The following is a 24,912-nucleotide window of genomic DNA, read 5'->3' as shown; positions in this document are numbered from 1 at the left end:
GTAATTTGTTATATTTTTTACCTTAGCGCATGCCACTAATTGGCTAGTGGCCAAAGCGCATTGAGTAGCGGCTCCGATAACCCTGTTTTGAGCTTGCTGATCGTCTTTACAAGTAGCCGCAATGTTTTTGGCTTTAAGGACAAGTGCGGCTGTGGTGTTGGCAACTGCCTTTGCTAATGCGAGCAACATATCCTGAAAAGAGCCAACGTTTCATGTGATTTTGGGGTAATTTTAGTATTGATGCATATTTATAAAAAATGTATATATACAATTTATTTTTAGTACATGTTAGTTGAATAAATACAAAGATTGTATTAACTCAACGTGTTTATTAAAAAAACCAAACATTTCAGTGTATAAAATCAACAAACACTACTACTTTTACAAACAAAAACAATTTATATAATACATCAGTAATAAATATAAGACTAGATTAATAATGTTATTTATAATTAATATATTAAACTCCTGTATATAATAATAATAACACTTTACAACAGGATTTTGAGACAAAGATTATTGATTAAATGGAAATACCAGTATATCAGTATTAATATTTTTTTGTTATAATCTTGTCTAATATAATAATATTTCTAGAAAAAGAATGCATCGACTTTCAATTTTAAATTGAGTTATTTTATCTTTGTATGCCTAAATTTAGTGTATTTAAAAATAGTGACTTTTTAGTAACGTTTTAAATAATGAAAAATGTCTTCAAATATAAATTATCGTTTACTTCTTCAATCCTTGTGAGAAGTTATTGAATAAAACGGAAAAAAATACTATTGCAATGCAAAATATGAATATCCAAGTGTTATTCTGTTCCACATTATCTTTCCTTCCACCACAACTACAACATTGAACATTTCCAAAAGCTTCATCAGCTCTCCTTCTATTATCGACTTTAACGTTCTTAGAATCGAAAGTCGGATTGTAAAATATCCGAACTTCTGTCACCTTTTTCAAATTACTATCATGCTCAAGATTCACTTTAGATTTACCATAAAACGACTCACTTTTCTTGATGAAGTTTTCAAACTTCTTCTTCTGACACTTCACTTTAACGTTATCGACAAGTTGATTATTTAAAACTTTCATATCCAAGCTCCCCAATACTTCCACGTTCGAATCTGTCTTATAGACCTTATTTTTAATACAGTAACATTCAATCTTCGGTGAATCCGATCTTCTAATTAAATTTTTCATTTTAGTCTTAAACAACTTGAACATAGAGCTACTTTCATTGCACACAGCATCGTTATCAATCGTATACTTTAACAACTCATAATCATCATCATTCACATTATCTTTTTTCACTTCTGGTATTTGATCAGATTTCAGAGTGACTGATTCATAGTTTCTGTAATATTCACTCTCTCCATCCTCCAAGATAACATCAAGACTTCTCTTTTTAATATTATACGGATCGTTTTTCCAAGCGTTTGTATCAACTTCTTCATATAAATTATCATCATCGTACGTTTCTAAATTATCCAGATCTAGATCGCCGAAATTGACTTTATAAACAAATTTTTCATATTCAGCTTGACTAGGATTTACATCATCAATAAAATCATCACTAAAATCTTCGCTTGCTAATGGACAATGATTCTTAGCTTCGTTGCATCTCTGCAATATAGGTTCGTAAACATCGTCATAAAATATGCTATTAGCTTGATCACCAGATTTTATATCGTCATCACCGACGCTCAAATCGATATCGGATCCTTTAAAAACTGAACCGATTCGCTTCACATGATTCATATTAAAAAATGCATTATAAAAGTTTTCATAACAATAATTGAACTTTCTATAAAACTGTGATTTTTTAACGGTTTTTGTCGATGATCTACTACCTCCACCACCACCGGAAATGATCTCGTAATCATTAGTCGAATCAGGCTTATTTTGATTTACCTGTATCTCTCTGTTCTCGTCCGTATCTTCTCCGATCGTGTGTAGGACTTGAGTCGAGGCTTCTCCCACTCGAGAGGCGGCGTTGAGGAGATTTTGACGCGGCTGTTGAAGATAATCATAATAAGCATATAAAATTGACTATATGTATTAGAATAAATGTATATATTATAAAAATATACTTCTTTAGTCTCAGGCTCCGCAGCCTTCAACAAATCGCTGAAAGCACTGCAAAGATGCCTAGTTGCGTCGAGTAGCTTATCGCCGTTATCGTTATCGTCCATCAGAGCGGCAATCATCTTAACTCCTTTAGTCACTTCCGGTAAGTTGCTAGCGATCGTGGTAATAGCAGCTCCGACGGCATTGTGATCGACTTCGTCAGTCGGGCCTGAAATTATAATAAAAATCAGTATTTGAGTTTTAAATGCTTAGTAGTCCAGGTGTAAGGACTGCGGATTTTCATTGTTCGCTGCCCAATGGTCCCTGAAGGACCAGCGAATATGGTAAATTTCAAGATCAGATTACATTGATTTACAATAATAGTATAAAATATATATATATATATATATATATATATATATATATATATATATATATATATATATATATATATATATATATATATATATATATTAGACAACATAACGAATCATAATTTTATTTTAGATTTCAATAACTATTTACGTCTAAATGACTCATTTAAAATGAGTATGTTTACGTTGTGTTTCAAGGTTGACTACTCACTTCGTAGTGTTGTGCTTTATTGCCAGAACCTAATAAATCAGGTTTTTTTTGCACCATATATTGATGATGGGGATACCTATTCTTTTCATTCTCGGGATGAATTTATTTTGTCAATGTAGCTGTGATTGAAATTTTAGTTTTGAGAATTAGAAAGCATGTAGACCAAGGCTGGCGTAACAATTGTTGGGCATGGTAAAACACATTTACCAAAAGGGATGTTTTTTGGTACTCGAGGGTTGTGCTTAGGGTTGGTTCTCAATTATTCGGTTCCATTTTTATTCAGCTATTTGAATATTGAATAAAAATGGATGAAGCATTTGAATATATACTAATTTATTTTTAATTTATTAGTACAAATAAAATCAATAAATTGCCTGTAAAATATTATTTAATTAAAAATAATTATTTTAATTAATCATTAATTAATTTCATAATCGTTAAACTTCTTGAATTTTATAAAATATGCATAGTACAATCCTGTGCAAATTACTGATCAATGAGGGTGTCAAAAGGAAATGTTTAATTTATTGTTACATAATTTTGGAACAGGAACATCATTTCAGCTTTTTAAAATCACCAAAATTAAGATCAGCTGCGATTCAATTAATTGAATTTTTTTTTATATTTAAATTAGAAATAAAATCTTTGAGTCTTGAAACAACAAATACAAAAATGTAGCAGGAACTCCACAAAAATTTGCAAAGCACACCTGTTTTTGAGATAAGCGTTGAACAGTAATAAAAAGTGGTCCTTTTCAACATTTTGTTTCGTTCAAATTCTGCGAATTTCGGTCATAGTAGACACCGATAAACATTTTATTCACAAATGTTTTTCGAAGGCATAAATGCATTTTTTGTTGAGAAGAAGTGTCACTAGGGTATATTGAGAGAAAAACGACTACATGTGCTAAGTTTACAAATTGATTAAATGTTTCTAGAATTGGTACACCCGAAAAAATATGTAAATATATAATTTTTTATATAAAAAAATTAATATTTGTGTTTGTAATAAAGTAATATTGTTATAAATTCGAAACAATTTTTTTTTATAATGCTTGTTATTTTCCCTAAATATAGTTATTTTTATAACTGACCAATTTTCAACATCGATAATCCAAAAAAATGTTTGGGCAGTGCGTTTGCGGATAAAGGTTAATATGTAATTTTATATTGCTAAACTTACCGGACGTTAAAGTGACGACTTGAGCCGTAGCGGCGTTCATCGCGGCGATTTGCGACGATACGTTCTGCTTGTTCGTGTCGAGAGTAACTTCTTTCCATTTTATGGAAGCTGGATCAGATCCTAGTTCTGGTAGTTGTGCTCTAACTAATTCTCTCTCAGTCAGTCTGATGACTTCTTGCCCGGACGATATAGTCGAAAGAAGAGCTCTTTGAGGCTCGCTAATCACTGACGATACTTTGGTTTGTTGGGTCTAAAAAATTCATGCCGTCAATGTAGTTTATATAAATATGATAAGTATCTCCTATGCAGAAAAGTCTTTAAGATCTCTGTATGAGATTTTTGAGATAAATTGATTGTGAAATTATATGCTGATTTCAATTATATCAGTTTTCTCTTGTAAGACCTCGATTTTTATTTTTTTTAATTTACAGTAAAATTTATGGTTTTGAAACACTTTTGCTTTAATGAAATACTTTCATGGCTTTCTTATGATTAATGTTATGATTTTTTAAACGTTTTAATTTAAAAATTGGTATAAAAAATTGCAATATTTTATGTATCTTATTTAATAATATATAAAAAACGAGTGCTTATATGAGACTATAATTAATGATATTGATAAAATCAGTGTAATTTTGCATATTATCTCTGGCCAAAAAAATGTAAAATTATTGTAGTTCAACATTTAAAGAGCAAAGTGATTACTCCGTATTTTTCACTGTAAATCAATATGAAAAACTGTGATAAAGCCCTTTCTGCATTGATATATTCAATAGTATATAACTTGCATGTTAGTACTATTATATTGTTAGTAAAATGTTTCTACTATAAAAACTTACACATGCGCAATATAACATATGTACCTACACGTCTGCATCTGGAATTCCAATCTGAGCGTAAGGAAAGCGTGAAAAGAATATAAAAAATACATATATAACACAAGTTACTTATTAATATTGTTATAAAATATATAATATATTAAATAAATAAAAAAGTTATGCTTTTAGTTATTATTCAGGCTTGATAAAAGCAGTTTTTATAATATTAGATTTAATTAGTAACATAGGCCCTCCTAGTTGAATATATATCAGAAACAAAATTACCGTCTGTGGAGCATGACCCTTATTGACTTGGCCTGACACTGTCGTGAATTGAGCACTTGCCATGTGTCCTTGGCTGTATACTTTTGCGCCTATATTGAAGTTATGGATAAAATATAAAGGATAAAATAAAATAAAATAAAATAAAATAAACCAAAAAATAACACCTGATCCCTGAGTTATGATAATAATGCGGTTAAAAACTCACCTTCGGGGCCTGCTCTCATGACGGCCGGTTTGGCGAGAGACTCGGTGTTCACTTTGTCGAACTTGGACGTCTCGTGTTGGAATATGGTCGCTCTGAAAGATAAATCAATTAATTATCATATTAAAATAATGATATAAATAGATGTAATAAACATACTTTAAAGGTGCCACTGAATCTTCGACCATCGTTGAACCTTCATCGCCTTCGATTCCGAAATGATCTTTGGCTTTCTGCTTCTTGAGAATGATGTCAATGTAACCAGCGATTACTTGAAGGATCTGTTCGGCTTCTGTGGTTTGTACCGAATAGTAATGATCGCTGAAATAGATATACTGTCATCATCACGATTTCTCGTTTATAAAAAATGTATTTATATTATTATCGTACCTGTAATCGCCGAAATCTAGTGTGAAAGTGTTCGGACTGGCACACCATCTTCTGACCGTTGTAAGAGGCCACGTTTGCAAAATTTCTTTGGTTCTCTCATCGAGTCGCAAGACAGAATCTTTAGTCACTCCCAAAAGACGGGGCACCAACTTATTTCTTCCCTTCATTTTCTCTTTAACCAAAAAGAACGCGACTCCGTAAGTTCTCAAAGCTCGCGCCGTTTTCGTATACTGTACTTTTGCTTCCAGTTCTGAAAGACCAATGTGTTGCTTGTGCTCCTTGAACACTTTCTTTTCGATGCCCTTAACTTTCATGTATGACTGGGGCAAAAACTCCTTCAAACTGTAAATTTCAATTCAATAATTATGATTTGAAGAATGTAAATAGTTTTTATCGATTTAATCAATACTAACTCTAAGAATCCCGTAGTGTGCTTGTCTTCTTTGTGATCTCCGAATTGTATTTGACATTGAATACCGGCGAATTCACAAGCTTTTTCAACTGTTACGGGATGAGTACCGTCCAAGATTGCATCTCTCGCTTGAACGTACAGCAAATTCAATTGAACTGGATCTCTGGAATCTATATTTTGATCCGAGAAGAAAAACTTTCTCTTCAGTAGAACAATCTCGCTCTCGTCTACTCCCTGTTCTCTCAAAGTCTTAGATGGATCTATCCAATTAACTGTAATAAAAAATGTGATTAACAAACTAACTAAAAAACAATTCATAAAAAATTAAAATAATACCTTCATCGTCCGTTTTTAATTTTTTCCTCAATTGATCCATCTTGGGATCTCGCTCTTTATCGGCTTGTCTTCGTTTCAGCGTCAACGTACTGTAATTCGATTTGTTGTCCACATTGTCAATCTCTTCTTTGATATCCTCTCTTACCAAACTGTACTCGTCATAATTTGTAATTCCAATCTTCGTGCATATCACCACCATGAGATTGGCGACGTTCTGACTGTCGTCAACCAGCATAGTTTTTAAAGAACCTGAATCAAAAAATTAGATTAGTTTCCATTCGCAGAAAGAAATAACGATCCGTAAAGCAGAAACATACCATCCAACATTCTGACGCGAAGCGTCCTCATCTTCTTCTTGTACTCGACTACATCTCCGTTTCTCAAAATATAATACTCCAAACTTCTCACCGGCTCGAGCCACACGCCTTTTTTATTATCTTCGTCAGATGACAAAAAAAGTCCGTAGTCTTTCGCTGTAATTAATATTCAATACATGAGGATCTCAAGTCCAAAAATACAAAAATTTAAATCATCTACAATATTTGCATTATATTTAAAAAATTGTCTGGTGTTAAAAGTATTTTTTACACGATTTTCTAAATATGTAATATAGCATAATACTAACGTTCTCCCAAGTTGGTATCCAATGTCTTCTCTCTTATGATCTTGCAAGCGTCGAAAACGGTGGTGGACGGGTCGAATTGCATCGTCTTCATCACGGCCCTGTCGTCCAGCGATATCTTGAGTGATAGGGTCGCCATATTGCCGTCTTGTATTCAAACGTGTATCTGTGGAGTAAATAAAAACAATTATTAGTTTAATGATCTGCTATTTATGGCTTCAGTAGTGTATCAGTAAAAGAATATTAATTTAACTATATCACAATTCTTAAAAACTTCAAGCAATATGAACTTTATTTGGAACGAAATATACTACTTTTAGCAGGGAATTATTTTGAGAGATATGTGCATTAAAATAAATACTTTGTTCCATAAAATAAATTATTTGCGCATTTATATAAGGTAAATCTTCGAAAAAGGATTCGTTGCAGATAATCACTCGCACCTAATCTGTCCAACAGTAATGCACAAACAATTATTTTATATATTGCCCATATAAATATATAAATAAATAAGATTAGCACATTTAAAGACGAAAATATATTTATTCTTAGCGAATTGCTCATTTGCTTCAATCTGATTCAATTCAAAATTCGCCATGACAATAAATAAGTCGCTCAATGTGAGATGAATGCTTCTCTCATGATCAATTTATGTCAAGATTATGGAATGGAACATCCAAACCTGTGGTGGTAGATGAAAATAATTCAGCAAAAAACTATTCAATGTGCATTACAATTACTTCCATATATTCACATACTTAATATATGGTTTTATATGTCCACCATATATTTCTCGAAGCAATTTTCAAAGTTTTAAAAATTCTCCTCTTTGTTTTTCTTTCACAAGGTTATATAGGAATAGTACATATGTATATGATAAGTCAGGCGTAGTGCACATCATGATAATTTAAGTTTCCTTCCATGCAAATATTATAATATTCATTAATCTATAGGTTACATCTTCTCCCTTGCGTAATTTTTTGCCTACTATGTTAAATATCATTTTTGTAAAAGTTAATTATCAGCAAGTAATATAATCGTGTTGAATTGCATGAACAATGTATCGCAACAATCTATACAACTATATGAATATTCCAAATTAAAGTAAAACTATAATGTCACTATGCCCTATTATGTATCTATAATATAGATCCATAATAGGGCACAATATAATAAATATATGTATTTTTAGGATTGTATGTAATAATAAAAAATATAATTGACAATTGATTCATCAACAACAATTTCACAAATAATCAAACTTATGCTTGTAAAAATATTGTATGAAGGTAAAGAAGATTTAAGCTGGTAATAAATATATATATTTATTACTATTTTGATAAAAGTCACACTTTGTCAAAACATTTAAAATTTCGCGAAAATAGCGGAGCGTAAGTGTCTCTCGAATATATTTAATTTTGTTAAGACAGTATTGTTATTATGTTTCACAACAATTATCAATGTTGTGCAACATAATAATATGTTTTCCATGGGTGTGTCCATATGCTCCAGGCGTTTCCGAAGCGGATTGAACTCTGGATTTCGGAAGTCGAGCTGGATTAGAAGATGCGAAGAGAGAAGCGGCGGCGTCTGCGATCTTCGCTGTTCTGAAGTTGGCTCTAGTCCAAGTTGGAGAGCTCATGAGCTCTGAAGTGTCTGAAGGGAAGTGATTCTTGGTTGCCTGCGTTCACGTATTTATATCCATAGCCCCCTCCATAGGGGATTTTGTTTTCCGCCTCTTTTGGTAGAATGACCAAATACAAAAGGGTTGCGAATTTTTTTAACTAAATTTAGAATAGATTAGCAACGGCCGTTTCAAGGGCAAACCCGAATGCACGCGTAATATTTTTTCAAGGCGACGGATATTTTGAATCCTTTCTGGGTTATGGTGTGCGTACTTTGCAACTTAAGCTGTTAAAAGGTCTTCCACGATGCTGTCCTATTTTAACGAAGATGTGCACTTTTTCTTAAACGGTTATGTTTATTCTGCATATAATTTTAAGCAATGCATACGTGAAAGAAAGTTTTTGGTCGATAGGCTTTTTAAAACCTTCTTTACTCTTCAAAACTCAATGGCATTGAGATAATCTCGGACCGTTTTTTCAGGTTCATCGTCGTCAATATAAAAAAGATGTGTTATTATTCACGCATCGATTCAGGATAAACGTCCGGTGCTTTTATGATGAAAGTCGCGAGACATACAAGCCTCGAAAATTCTAATAAAGCAATTTGATCACAATTAAAACGCTCTACGTGCGACGAGAGCACTGCGAACGCCCTCCTAGACAACTTAATGCCTTCAGTCACCCTACTACCAAATAAGAATTTTTAAGCGTCGCCAATTCGCATTAGCATGCGCGCGGTCATAGCTGGCCAGGTGTCGCAAATCTTTTTCTACCGAGCGTACAAAAAGTTAAAAACAGAAGCAGGCGCACCGGGCCAGATGCACCAGATTTATATTTAGAATCAGGGCAGAGTTCATCGGCTCGACGGCGAGAGCGAGTGATCCCGCAGTTCCGGGATGATCGAATGATTTAAGGCGCGGTCGCGCCCTCCGAGAAAGGGCGTCCGGGGGGGAAAGGGCGACCCCGCCTGCGCGTCGGTCCATTGCGCAGATTCACGCGCAAATTTTTGCCGCATTATCGCAGAAACGCGGCGCCAGAGTGTCTGGCCGGCTAAATCGATCGGTCGGGGGGCGGCGGCCCGCTCGAAAGGCAGATCGATCTGGATGAGAAAAAGTATTCGCGAGAGCGCTCGGGAGCGGCGGTTGAGCGCCCCTGGTGCGCATCCCGCTCGCACTCTCACCCTCGCCGCTCATAAAATTTAAATATCGCACACGGGGTCGGACTTTACGTACATTGAAAATAATAATAAACTACGCCAGACGTTAATTCTGCGTGATTGAAAGATTTGAGTGTGAAGAATGAGTTATTTATGATTAATATTATTAGAGTATCGTACCCGTTGAAAATCAACGGAGAGTATATTGGAAATGTGTTTTATAAAAACGCTAGTATAATGCGTTACAACGGGGTAACAAACAAATATGAGTAGTAAAGTAAGCACTGTAACCAGGACTGCGGAGTCAGTACAAAAATTTCCGTCAACATTTTAATAAAATAAAATCGCAGTTTGATTAAATTTCGTAAGATTTCTCGCTACGCGACTAAATAAGTTGTGTCATTTTCTTAGAATAACTCACTGTGCAGCCAAATGACTATATATAATATACAAAATGCTACATTTTAATGAAAAATATCCTACAACTTTTTATCTGACAAGAATTTTTTTTCGGAAATAGCTTCAGCCTTATAGATCCAACTTGCTTTGAACTCTCAAATAAGCAGTCCTATTTTTAACAAAAATCTAGAGTGAAACTTAAGTAAGGGAAAATAAATATTTAATTATTTAACAACTATTTTGTAATATAGCTGGCAAAATCATCAATCGATATTCAACTACGAAAATTGAATCCCCCGGCTACGTCTTATTAATACAGTACCTTATGTATTAAACCTAGTTTCCAATATCCGTATAAATACGGCAATAGCATAAACATTTGCTGTCGTTAATACAATGCACGCAAATCTGCCACAGACCAACCACATTTTCACTTACAAACATCTGGCACGGACCCACCCTTTTTATGCAGCGTTTATAAAACATTTAAAAATAATCGTACAAATTGAATTTTTAACATAAAATGCTATATTAAACTTCTACATTTTTCGTCAAGAAATTCTCAAGAAGAAGCATTACTTAAAACCATTTAATCTTACAATATTGAAACATGAACGCTTAGTTACCTTGTCAGGCAAACTATATTACTAAAATATAATAGAATAGAAAGAACTTAAGCTGAACAAGAATAAAACTAAATGTATGTTTATTAATTATAAAGATATGTTAGATAATAATATAAAAATAGCTATAGATAACTCTATTATAGAAAAAGTTGATAATATAAAATATTTAGTATTTGTAGATAAAACATTGTAATTACATCATCAAATAAAATAGTAGAAAAATATGTATATTATCTAAGATGAGAAATATTTTAAATATAAATACAAAAATAAATAATCTACAATATTATTATATTGCCCCACTTCAATTATTGTGCAACAATATTATATATCCTTAATAAATTAGGTAAAATGATGTTATAAAAATAACGAAATAGGGCAATGAGAGTAGTTTTAAATAAAAATAGATTTACTAGCTGTAGAAATATGCTTGATAAACCTGAATAGTTGTAAATTCAAGAAATGTTGAAGATTAATATTTTAGTATTTATATATAAATTAGAAAATAATTTGTTATCAGAGTATTTTAATAAGTATTTAATAATAGTACATAGATTTTATACTAGAAATTAAGATAATTTAAGGATAGATATGTATAATAAAAAAAACGAGTACGGCCAGGGAAACATTGTACGAAGGTGTAAATTTGTATGATTCTATGACAATCCGCAAAAATAAAAATGTAGCGGGTTTCTACAATGAAATAAAGAAATACATTCGTGCATTAGGAAATAAATTATAATATTTGTCTTTTTTTACTATGTTTATGTTTGTATGTATAAACAATTAGTTATATTAACTAAATAACACAATAAAATAAATAAAAAGCGCATTAAAATAGCTTTAAATACTTATGTAAAGTCAAAATAAATAAAATGTATTTTATAATTTATAAAATTAAATATATTTATAGATAATTAAAACATCAAGGATCTTGGTCAAAATCAACAGCGAAATTAATTATTTTGGAGCTTAAACGAGCTTATCCGACATTATTATATAGAAAAGTAGAATTGGTAGACCCAATATGAGGTGGATGGAACGAGTGGAATACGGACGGTCTAGCAATAGATGAAATTCTAATGATAATGATGATTTTCCTGCGATTATCAATCGGTTAATTCCATATTCGTAAATCTACAAGTAGTTTGATCTATATATATAATCGTTAAAAAATAACATAAGCAAGCTTATGCTGTAGTTTATTAAATTGTATTTTTAAAACTGCATATTTTTTTTCTTAAGTATATTTTAAAATATCTTGAAAGTGAAATTAAATATGAATCAGATTTACTATGTATATATACAGAAAAAGAAACTGTACATTGGTCGCCAAAGTTGATTGCTAAAAGTTTTAAAATGTGAGCAAATATAATGAGATACTTTAAAATTTTATTGAAATTTTCTGAATATGAGTTTAGACTCGGATACAACTTGATCAGGGAGAAATTTACCATTATTTCCGTGTAATAAAATAACGCGTCTTTTAAATCGTATTAAAGACAAAATATGGTATAGAAAATACTCAAATTATTGTAGCATGCTGTGTTAACCCTTTAGTTGCCAAAATCAAATACATCGGCTTTCGCTACTTTAACGAAAATTTGTGAATCAGATACGTTTTAATGGGCTGTAAGGTATTTGCTTCAGGCGTATAAATGACATTTTTATAAAAATGCAATACATTGATATTATTAGTTATCAACAAAAAAGGCTCGGCAACCAAAGGGTTATATTAGTCGAGAGTGAAATAATAAATATTAAAGTTGTTTGTCTATATATCGCATTCTATTCTATTATTAATGATACTATTATATTAGAGATTTGACAGAATTTAAAATTTAAACTCCTGAATCTTTTTCTCAGCCACAATTAAAAAATACAGATATATGTAAATATGATAAAGTAATTTTACTTCATATTGAGAGTAGCTCTGTGTATATGTAAGTATATAATAACATACACTCTGATTTTCGAGCAGTTCAAAAGTATTTTCCATTGGTAAGCTTTGTCAGTATATGTAATGATTTTTAAAGTTTAAATACTGCACCGTAGCATTTTTTTTTCAAAAAGCAAGATTTATTCAATAATTAAAAATAAATAAAAATACAATTTCGTCGTTTTAATAAATGGATCACGGATAAAGGCAGAGATTTAAGCTGTAACTATCCATTTTATAAGACCAAAAGAAATGCATCTATTTAATTTATGTAATGTTATCATGGTTATTGTAAAAAAAAATACAAAAATAATGAATATGAATTAAAGATTATATTCATCGTCATTTTAATGTCGGTGATTATCTTCTTCAAGGGGACCCGAAAAAAAAACGGAGGGGGCTTTAGTGTGGTTACGTAGCTATGTTATAATCGTCGACTTCATCACATTTTATACATAATGCCAAGTTGATTTATACTATACGACATTAGAAAGATGTCTATGTGAACTGCATCACCTAACATAGCTCATCGAGCGTCATTCTACGCAAAGAAAATCGCGCCAGTTTTGACGAAACGACGCCAGAACGGCGCCCCGCCCGTCTCAGCGCCACCGAAATAGACCTGTTTTCCATTTATTATTATAAGTTAAGTTATATAGGTGGCGTCTCGGAAAGAGAACGAGAGCTAGACCGACTGCCGGTTGCATAACGGATTGCCTTTAAAAACGAAAGCCCGAACGTGGGCGATACATAATATACACATCGGAAAACCGAAATCGCTAGTTCGCTCGCTGGTTGCCCACGTGGCCAATTTCTGTCATTCTCAGAAATAAAATGAATGCGTGGGCTCTGCCAGGCCAAAAAATCGAGTGATTGCATTATTTGAAAGACGACCGAGGACGAATTGTGTCGAGCGATATGATAAGCTGGCAATCGAGTGAAGACGATAGTATTTTTTGTTAAAAATAGTAATATGACAATGAACATCACCTTTTACTGGCTCCCACAAGGTCAGATTTGTATAATTATAGCATCTTACGATGATGCAATTCGGGCCGTGTTAGATTCGAGTTGAGGTATACGAAAAAATCAAACATGCGTATGAAGTATACAGTAAACCAAGTGCAGGCGAATTATATAAACATTGAGTTGTTTGTGCGTCGATACGTTATATTATCAAACTTTACACGAACTATTTTATTAGATTATTGTCAATCTTTCTAAGCTCTTTAAAATTACATTTAATATATATTTTAGAACAATTTTTGCATGTAGCAATTTATATAGTAAAAATAGATATGAAAACTTACATTGATATCATAAGAGGCAAAATGGTAAGTACTTCTTGGATTCAGTTACAGAATCGCAAATATTGTATAAAAATTAGTTTGCACTAGTCAATACACCGAGATAGTAAATAAAATATCGCATTATCAGCCACTGAACAACAAACTTAATCAAATATTTGAACAAGATATCATACGTTAAAGCTAAACCATTTTTTTAAACTTTACCAAAAATTTAGTCACATTTATTTCGGAGCAAATATATTTACTTAACTCTTGAAAATAAATTGTATCTTTTTAAATATGCATTTTATTACATTAAAAAATCTGGTCTCCGATTAGGGAGCTTAAAGGTCGTCCGAATCAAAATTGATATGCTTTGAAAATATTTTATGATACCCTGAAATTTTGTTTCGGTATTTTATTATTGTTATATATATATTATAGATAATGTAAATAGGTTATTTGTATTACTTTTACGCACGGTTATGATTCTAGTTGAATTAAAAGCGAATTTAAATAATTTATCAAACCGTGTATATTCAAATTGAATCTAAATTTTACCTTAAGCATGCGTTATATAATATATATTATATTAAAGCATCGAAAAGTTCACGCGACTCGCCACCAATCGTCGAAAAAACTTTCAAGTCCTCCCTTAAGAGTTTTCCCCCGGAAAAGTTTTAAAGGCCCGCTTTCCCACGCTCGCATAATCGACGCCGATACCGTTAATCCCGACAGATAAATATCCGGATTAACACAGAGAGGAGATAAAATGGTAATAGATGGGCGAGGTAAGGTTCGGTAATCTCCGCGGGACTTACCGCGCTTTCGCCCCATGTCTCCTACGCCGCCGATCCGGGAAGGTCCGGAAGGGTGAGAGAGAACGGGTCCGCGATCCTCGGAGGTCGAACGTCGAATGAGCGAAGCCTTCCAGCGGAACGGTCTTTCGGGACTTGCTACCCCCACCAGAGAGCCGAGCGGGAAAAACACCCCGAGGGTCCTTGTCGGGGTAGCGGGGAGGGCCCCCCGCCGGGACGACGCCCGGAAAAGTGGGGTGCAGCGGCACATCAACGGGAGGATGGACCGATTGGAGGGGATGAAGAAAAAACACGCGAGCATAATAAGGGACGCGCTGCTAATTATTTGGTGGGAGTTTTCTTAATCTTGCATTGAAAAATATGAATGGATCTTATAACTCGACAAAATTGTACTCGGATCAATAAGACTTCTCGTATGGGACCAAAATAAAGCGAAGGTCTCAGAAGGTAGGAACAATAATTATTATTGTTTACGATCCGAGTCGTAAACAATTGTTTCATTTTTCGCTTGACCTCTGTCGTGTGTGTGTATCAATGGTTACCTTTTTATTAAGCATGGTTCATGTTATCCAACACAGGCGTGCGCCTGTGTTGGATAATATGTACCATGTTACAGTGAGAAGTTATATATTCACTGGCGTTTCAGTGAAATCATATTCCGAATACATTTTTACTGATAGATATACATAAAGGCGGCTCTCGACTTTCGCACAATTCGCTATTTCGCACATTAAAAAAAACAGTTGTTTTAAATTTTTTTTAAAAAAAAAACGTTTTGATAGCGGTGAATCTTTTGCTTTAATCTATCCTTCCAATCTCTTAGTTTGCACAAAGATTGGAAGGATAGATTAAAAAAATATTTTAACACGGTTTTTCAAGCAAGTAACGGTTGGTTTTATAATTTTAAAATGAGGTATTCTTTTTATAATATTAAATTTTCTGGAGAATCGGCTGATGCAGATAAAGATGCTGCAAAAGTATTTATTTCCTAGTTATCCAAAATTATTGAAGATTTAGAATATTCCTCTAGCCAAATATTTAATGTAGATGAGACAGGTTTATTTTGGAAAACTCTTTAACAATGAAAAATATGAATGAAGCCTTCACGCACCTTGACAAATTTTTAAATATTATGGAAGATTATGATCCCAATGGAGAACGCATATCTCAAGTGCGTGGGGCGATCAATAAAAACATAGCATGTTATAAAATACTATATGAAGAAAAGAAAAAGAATAGTGGAAAACAGTTAACTCTTGATAACTTTTCAAAGGAAATACCCGCAAACCCCACTTTAACCTGTCTCTTAAACGCCTCTTAAACATATTATATTTACTTGATAAATAAATATTTTAAAATACACACAACTTCAATTTTTTTTACTTCCCTCGACTTTCGTACATTCAACATTCGCACACATTTTCAGGAACCAATTATGTACGAAAGTCGAGGGCCGCCTGTACATATATATTTCTACTAGCGAAAATATAATTTAATTGATATGCGCTAATGAAATTAAATATGAAAATAAATAAACTAAATTTGACCTAATAACGTAATAACTAACTATAGTTATAGAACTTTCATTTGGTTATTTTAAATATTGCAGTATTTTGTCTTATAATGTGACGTCGCAATTGTAGAAATACGCGTCCCATATCATCCGTTAGTGAGCAAATACAGTTTTACTGATACTAAGCAGTGAAATTGTAAATCAATTATTAGATACATTTTAATTCACTGAGTTAATAAAATTATATTTATACTAGTAAAAAAAAAGACTTTACTGGTAATACACATTCACTGTAATACATATATATTTGATGGATGTCGAGGGTGCTAACGTAAATATATTATTCTCAGTGTGTCGACACCTGGCACAAGTTAGTAACTAGTTGAAAAAGTCGCAACAGCAGTACAGTAAACTTACTAATCTGAAGCGATAGACATTTATTTTTCGAAGAAGAGATTTTAAATTATGGCTTTTTAATTGACAAACAATGACTTAATACCATTAATTCATTGTGCCTGGTAAAATAATACATGAAATCATACATAGTATAAACAGAATAGATTTATATGTATATGCAAATAACCGGAAAGTACTAATGCCGAATAATAACCGAGCATTAGGTTTATTTTATACAGTTTAACCTTTATCAGAATTAGGCAAAACGTCAACAGTAAAGATATATTAGGTTACGTTTGTGTTGAATGAAATAGTACTTATGAGAAAATTTTTTGCTTCGCATCCGAATCTTCGTGACAAGTAAACAACGTTGTAAGTCTTAAATACGTAAATAGTCAACTTTACAGGAGGTGAAAAATTAATTTACATACGTTAATTTTAGGATTTTTATAATATTATCATCAGAAAGTTTTTTCATACTTAACTAGTATATATATATTATATATAACACGATATTGGATTTTGTCAAAAATGAACATTTTGAATTGTGGAATAAGTTATAATGTTGTAACTTTGTCCCACTATATGACAGCAAGTACATATGTAAAAATGTATTAAACTGAAATACAATGGCTTTCTCGCGGAAAGATTTTAATAGTAATTGTAGATCTTAGTGAACTTCATTACAAAAAACATATAATTATTTACACTTGGGTGTTTTCTTTAACATATGTCGGTTTCTTTTCTTTTTTTAAAGGAAAATGTATTAAACATTTTAATTCTGTATAACAAACTTTTAAAAAAAAAAGTTTAAAAACAGTTTTTGATGTATGAACATGTTTTTATGCTAGAAAGATTTTTTACAACCAATGAAATATCAATATATTAGGCTCGTTAGAATTTATACAAAGCGGCATTTTTCGATTTTTTAATGACAGGAAGTGAATAAATAAATAAAAATATCTACTCAAAAATGGATTCGTGCGATTAAAATCCCGATCTTGATGCAATTATAGCCGAATCCATGGATTAAAAAGAAATTGATAAAAGTCTATATAAAAATCTGTGTTTTGTTTTTAAATTTATGGTAATTGGTTAATTTTTTAATTATCTGCACGCATAAAAAGTTTGAAATGAGTAACAAAAGTCCAATTACATATATGTTAGTAGCTCGATAAGAATTGGTTGGTATTAAAGGGTGCACAAGTTTACTTACCCAACTATTTTTAAAATCAAATGTTCGATTAATAAAAAAAAATTTGAACATATCCTTAAATTTGTGGATTTTTTTTAAATTTTCAGCTTATATTCAAGATATTAAAAAATTGATTTAAAAAAAGTTCGGAAACTGAAGTTGGATTACCCATTAGATAAAATAACCCCTTTACAGTAGAATTAAATATAAAATAGTATCGCAGTATTTCACAATTGAAAAAACAAACAACATTTGACAATTAAAAAAGCTATCAAAAAGGTCATCGAATGATCTTATGTGACAACATACCTATGTGAAAAAGCTTTTTCATTATTACTGAAAAAGAAAATAAATACTGAATAAGTTTTTTTATTTTCTCTTTGAAATTGTCACACGATGACAATCGACTTTAAATTGAAATTGCACGAATAATACTTGCATATGCCTCACATGGAGGTAAATAGTAAAGCGTGTAGTCTCTCGAGCCTATGGGATTTAGGGGTTGTCTAATTTATTAGAACATACGTCACATATGTCGTATTAACTAATTTCTCAATGTCAATAACGTGTAAACATATAATTAAAACCATAGAAAAATCTTAATATAGCCTGAAATCATCCCCGAATTCGGGGTTCTTCGCCTCATAGAGCACACACGGGAGAAGGAAAAGGTTCATCAGGGCCGAGGGGGAGGTTAGGTAGGAGATGTTCGCCGCCGGGAGAGTCGGGAGCGCCGCGGCGCCAGCCCGGCCGCCGGCGCCCGCCGTCTCGGCGCCTTCGCAGCCTCCGACGACGCCGCCCACCCTCCCACGCCCTTCGTCCGATAGCCGCCAGGACGCGCGTCCTTCTTATCTAATCCCGCCACCCTGAGATCGATGAGATAATGTCATCTCGATTACCGCTGGCCGATCCGATGCGGAATTTGCATACACGCGCCCGGTCTCCGTTTTTCAACTGAACGCGAAAACAAGTCAAAATTTTCATGTTTGTTAACATGAAGTTGTAAAGGCGGAAGACGTCAATTTTGATTTGAATGATTCGACGGATCCTCCTTTAACAATTACACTTTTAGCCGTATTCGAACGATCGATGACATTATAAGCATTAAGCTTTGAAAAATGGATTGAAAACAATAGAATGGTTCAAAAGCAAGAGTATTTATATTTGCTTTGAAACAGAAATTGGCAAGTATTCAAAAAGTTTAAATGCAAATATACAATACATCCTAGTTTAATTTAATGTTTACATTTCAAATTCCTGAAGAAATTCGGTTAAGCTAGATGATTATGTTTGCTTTTAAAATAATCAACTGAAAAATATATATCGTTAGTATCATTGCTCGTCGAAAATGTACTAAGCTTTCTATTATATGTATACAGTACTGTGCAAAAGTTATGGGCACCTGATACAGTAACATTATTTAAATAATAACATCACAGCATCTCGGATTCTTTTGGTGTTTTCTTAGAAATTATACGAAAAATGCGCTTTACGACCGGCCGAGCCCAATCTTGCAATTGCTTGTTTTTAAAAAAAATGAAAATTATTCTGGAGAAAAATAATTTGTATTTGAGTTCTCATCTATTCAACGAGTGGAGAGCTAAATATCGTTTAATTATCGCCGAATGTATAGAAAAATAAGATATTTTGACAAAAAATGAATGTATATATTTCATTATTTAAATTGATTGTATGTTTTTTTGTACATTTTTATAGAAAAATAGGAAGCATATCAATGTTCCAAAGATGCCAAATAATAATCTATCATAAAGAAGGATCAAGTCAACGACAAATTGTAAAAAAGTCAAAGTTTCAAGACACGCAATGCAACGTAGTCAAAAAATTTGCAGAAATATGTTCTTTTAAAGACAAAAAAAAACGAAAGGCCAAGAAATATTGACGACAATGCAGCTAATTATTTAAAAATAACAACTCTAAGGGTTCCAGGCGGTTAAAAGTAATTTAAGAAAAAAGAAAACCGGCTTTTTTGATTCGGTTAACCTTTTTTTATAATTAATTTTAAAATAAACACAGAAAATTACAAATAACGCAAAAATCAATGAGTAAATTCTTAAGATTAATGCATTAGAAAAGCTTTGCTAGATCTTAGTTGGGAAAATTTGTATAATGAAATTAATTTTACAACGAAAAGTTAACGTGATAGACGTTCTAAAACCATTAGAAATTTGCGTTAAAGAATTAAGTAAGAGTGATATTACAATTTTACAGGCGGAAGAAGTAATTGATTTTCTATTTGAACAGTTAAAAAATAATGAATATACAATTAGTTGTGAAATGAAAACTTAGTTTACTTGTTACAATATTTACAAACTGCGATTGTTCCTAAAACAGTAGTTAATTCAACTCAAATATATATTTTCAAAGCTTCCAGAATTTCTTATGCAAATGATATTATAAATATAATTACAAGCTAATCATCTCGATTCGATATATGTAGATACAGACGAATATATAATATTTTTTTTAAATAACCAATGTACCTATATATAATATAATCTCAAATATAATACATACTTTTTTTTATATATTTCTGGTTATTTTACCAGGAATACTATATTTATAAGCAATAAAATTATATATATTTTTTACATAATTTTAAACAAATATTAACATATTTATTTTTTTAAATAAAAATTTAAAACATACATTAATTTTCCGAGGAGAGTTAAAACCGGTTAACCGTTTTTTGATTTGTAAAAAAACATTTTTATTTTTTAGACGGTTTTTTGGAACCCCTGATTTAGCTCTTCACGCATTGTTGAATATATGAAGATACAAACACAAATGAATTTTTATTTTAAATAACAATTTTTTTTTAATTAAACAATTAAGTCTTCTAACTCATAAAAAAACGAAGAATTACCGTTTGATAATAAACACTCAGAAATAATGTGATTTTAATATTAAAATAATGTTACTGGATCAGGTGGCTAAAACTTTTGCACAGTACTGTATTCTCACTATGGAAAACTAAATTTATTCATAATTTATAATTACATTTAAATAGTACCTTAACGTCTAATCGACGAGGTCGCAATAGAAAAATATTTATATGTTATTATATTTATAGAGTATACATTGAATTTTTTTATATATGAAATCTTAAACCATTGACAAAATATTTACACATCATACCATATTCTCAAATAACTATGAATAATATAATAATAATTAAACTTAATTAGAACGTAAGTATAATTAGTAACTGTTTGATACAGCATATTATATTCTACAGATTTAACATAACAACATACAAATAGATCATTAGAGAAATCAATAAATTAAGATTAGTTTTTCCATATTCTTAGCATCATCAAATGGGATAATTAGAGTTGGATTATGAACTATTTGGAACATATATTTCGGCTTTTCATTATTGAACCAAGTAATCATTTTAAATTTTATTGAATAACAAATCAAATAATAATATACTTCGTTGTACGACGACGATACGCGGCAACTCGGGTGCGTGTGCGTATGAAAATAAATTTTGTATAAAACACCTGTTATTTAATACTTCATCAACTGAAGGTTGTAATTATGAGCACGCATAAAATGTGTTTTAATGGGAAATTATAAAAAAATACAAGCGTGAAACACGAAATTAGGTTCGCTTCAAAATAAGCCGGCAGACTAGATACGGCGCGAGCGATAGCGAGCACTCCTCTGGTCAATACTAATAATCTAATAGCGTAATCAAATAAATTTCTTAAGCGTATATCATTTTACGTTATTGCGTGAAAAAAACACATCAAATTACTCATAAATATATACATATATTACCCAAGAGAAAGACGCTTGAAGTAAGAGGCGAAATTGTGACATTAGCGAATCGATTGTAGCTGGTCAATCCATTGAAAAACAAACTTCACACTATATTATATGGTTTGTATAATAATGCGATATATATTTTACATTCTACTGTATTTATTTGTGAGTTTATATGAGGGTATAGCATGAGTAGCGTCATTTTCTAGTTGGTCACTCTAAGTGACTAGCTCGAGGCCAGTGTGTTATTTCTCGCAGGTATACTACAAGTCATAAACTGATATAATAACGTGATTCAATTCAGTCAATATTTGTTAACACATACACGAGAACGGACGAAATCTTGTCCTAGGCAAGAACTCTCCGCCATACGTGTTCAACATTCGCCCACCAGTGACTTCACGGCAGCACCAAATTGCACAATTGACGAGAAACAAACACGGCGAGTGGGAAAACGCAGAGCGTCCGATGGCCGCCTTACGTCATCGCCGGATGACGTCAACTAAAATATGTTCGGACAGTAAAAATTATTTTACAGACTCGGTACTTTGAATGCATCGCATAAAACGAGATGAACGAGAAGAACGAGCGGTCGAGCGCCGAACCCGGCGCCGGGTCCAGACCGACGCTCAGCTTTTCCAAAGGCAACTGTATGATTATACCTTTCGTATCGAGGATCGCATCTGCGGTGTTAAAAATTAGAAGATCGTGTGATGAGATCACTAGACTGCCAAGAAAGCAGGAAAACGCTCGTGTTGATCGAACTCGGTCGTATTTCTATTTCGGAGGATAGTTTATGTATCAATGGAATTATCATAGTAGAAGCAATAAGGAAAGATGAGCGCATTTATAAAAGCATATTGAGTGTATGGGAACCGCAACTTTATCTTTAATTAAAAATGTAATATTAACTTTAATTAGTTTATAATAATCTTATTTAACAAATCTGTTGCGTTGAATTTTTTTTTGATTTCCTTCGCCCCAGCCTTCTACTAGAAAAAATTGTTTCCATATTATTCGCGGGTGGATTGAGGACAATTATTATTTCAGGCATTTTCAAGAAAGTAAACAGATTTGTTGTAGCATACATATAGGATATTTTCTATGAGCTGAAGTAGCTCATTATTAAAAAAATCAATACATAATATGTACGACCTAGTACGACTTTAATTAATCATCATGAAAATATAGGTAAACTTAATTTGTGATGATCGGTCGGAATTAGAATTATATAATAATCACTAATTCCGATCTCCCAGATACGATAGAATTTGAAAAACACTAAGGTGCATATGGGATTTGAACCCAAGTCTTAAAGGTCAATAGTCAGCGACTTCTATAACTCGTATATTGTACTGGATATCACTCACAATTTAAACTTTTACTAAAAAAAAAGAACGTGGTCGAATATTGTAAATGTTACAGTGAGTATTTTTAGTGAAATTATATTTGGGTGTGATAGGTATGTGCATTTAAATAAATATTTTATTCCACAAAACGAATTGTTTTTTCATTACTATAATAAAAATAAGCATTAAATAAATAATGTATGTTTTTATAAACGCATTTAATTATTTGTAGTGTGCACTAAAACGAATTATTTGTGCATTGAAATATTTAAAAAAAAAGCATTAGTTAATAAAATATTTATACTTATGAAAATATAACATCATTGTAACAGATGCGAAACGTCCTGTTCAAACCCAAACCTACCAATTGAAAAATATATTGAAAATATTTTTTATTAATGCTGTTTTTTCAATATTTTAATGCACAAATAATTCGTTTTAATGCACACTACAAATAATTAGTTGTTCAATCTAATATTTTTTTATTGAACATAGATATATTATTTAATGCGCATTTTTTATTATTGTCTACATTATATTTTCACCAGTAAAAATATAATTTCACTAACTAGGACCAGTGAAAATGAATCAACCAATTAATTTATAATTCCAATACCAGTGAAACGCATATTTTGGTTTTAAAAAGTGACGTGTCGCCCTACTGTCATTGAAACTCAAGTTGACAGTTGCGAAACATCCATTTAATGTTTAAACTAAACGAATCACCTAAACTATTCTATCGATTTTTGAATAATAGTCTAACTCAGTGCTCGGCGATAAAGAATAAATTACCCCTAATTTTATAAAAAAAATGTATAAATATTTTACTATTAACTCCAGGGAGTGATATCGGTTTAAGTAAATATGTTTAGGGGTAATAGCTGAAAAATAAAATAGCACATATTCTGTTTCCGCTCCGAATATTGGTCAGACAATCGAGAATTGATAAGGCACTGAATTTCCCCTAATTCCAAAAGGGTATATAAGCTTGAACACTGCCGTAATGAATTAAATTCCGCCGGGAATACACTTCAGTCAGAACTTGATAACTTCGCTTCCGACTTCCGAACTTTCCGAAACAAGAGTTCATATGAACTCACATTAAGCGGAGCTACGCCGAGTTTCGACCGAGACGACCATTAAAAAACCGAAAAGCAGACGCTTTCCACTTTCACGTCAAACTAGGTCCAGCTAAGTAGTCACCGGAATCATACGAGATTAACCCGATCTTCAAAGACGAATAAAATTCTTTGTGACGCACACATAATTGCACAATTTTTACGGCGTTATGATTTAAAAATATTTTATAATTAGCTTTGTATTTACAAAAATAAACGCGTGCATAACAATGCATTGGACAGATTAATAATAAATTAGTATGTGTTATATAATTAATATTCAATAGATGTCACTTTGAAAAAATTCGAGTCTGCTGCCATGGCTCGAGCCCGCGGCCATTGGGTTACCAGTCTGTGATCTTATGAACTACGCTATTCCAACCAAAATATGGATATTATAGAATTAATTTAAACAGTGTATTTTAATAAATTTGTAAAAAGACGAATTACAAAAATATGGTATATAAAATCCAATATATTAGATATTTTAAAAATATTAATCATATTTTTTAAATATAAGTAAATAGCTAAATTTTATCTGCAATGTTTTACATATATGTATGTAGCAATCAATCAATCTAATCTTATCTTTGTGCATTATCTCTTATTATATATAGATGAGATATTGCAAAATCAAACTTAGTTCAGCTTAAAAATACATTTAAATATCGTGCGATATTCTAACACGCGATAAACATCCTGTATAACACAATCATCTCTAAAATGACACAAAATCAACATCCCGTGTTCTTGGCTCGTAGAAAACTTTTGGCGGAAGTCAAAGGCGTGGCCGCC

General features: G+C 31.9%; 1 protein-coding gene across 10 annotated transcripts in view; it reads right to left on the bottom strand.

Annotated features, from left to right (window-relative positions):
- The window catches only part of rhea (Talin_middle and talin-RS domain-containing protein rhea), a 53,774-nt gene that overhangs the window by 16,771 nt on the left and 12,091 nt on the right, over positions 1-24,912 (bottom strand). For all 10 annotated transcript variants that reach the window (XR_015811926.1, XR_015811927.1, XM_088201641.1 and 7 more), the window contains exons 2-13: positions 6,909-7,071; positions 6,601-6,756; positions 6,284-6,532; positions 5,949-6,219; positions 5,536-5,877; positions 5,305-5,466; positions 5,149-5,240; positions 4,944-5,032; positions 3,841-4,090; positions 2,097-2,302; positions 1,918-2,019; positions 22-192 (exon numbers count right to left, since the gene is read on the bottom strand). Coding sequence is in view for 8 of the 10 variants with exons in the window: in XM_088201641.1 (XP_088057767.1) it covers positions 22-192; positions 1,918-2,019; positions 2,097-2,302; positions 3,841-4,090; positions 4,944-5,032; positions 5,149-5,240; positions 5,305-5,466; positions 5,536-5,877; positions 5,949-6,219; positions 6,284-6,532; positions 6,601-6,756; positions 6,909-7,044 (2,226 nt within the window). In the remaining 2 variants the exon portion in view is untranslated. The remainder of the gene's footprint in view (positions 1-21; positions 193-1,917; positions 2,020-2,096; positions 2,303-3,840; positions 4,091-4,943; positions 5,033-5,148; positions 5,241-5,304; positions 5,467-5,535; positions 5,878-5,948; positions 6,220-6,283; positions 6,533-6,600; positions 6,757-6,908; positions 7,072-24,912) is intronic.

The sequence above is a fragment of the Plectrocnemia conspersa genome, unplaced genomic scaffold, assembly GCF_051122295.1.
Source record: "Plectrocnemia conspersa isolate PC_06_02 unplaced genomic scaffold, ASM5112229v1 ptg000013l, whole genome shotgun sequence".
NCBI lineage: Eukaryota > Metazoa > Arthropoda > Insecta > Trichoptera > Polycentropodidae > Plectrocnemia > Plectrocnemia conspersa.
This window is presented reverse-complemented; position numbering and strand designations above follow the sequence as displayed.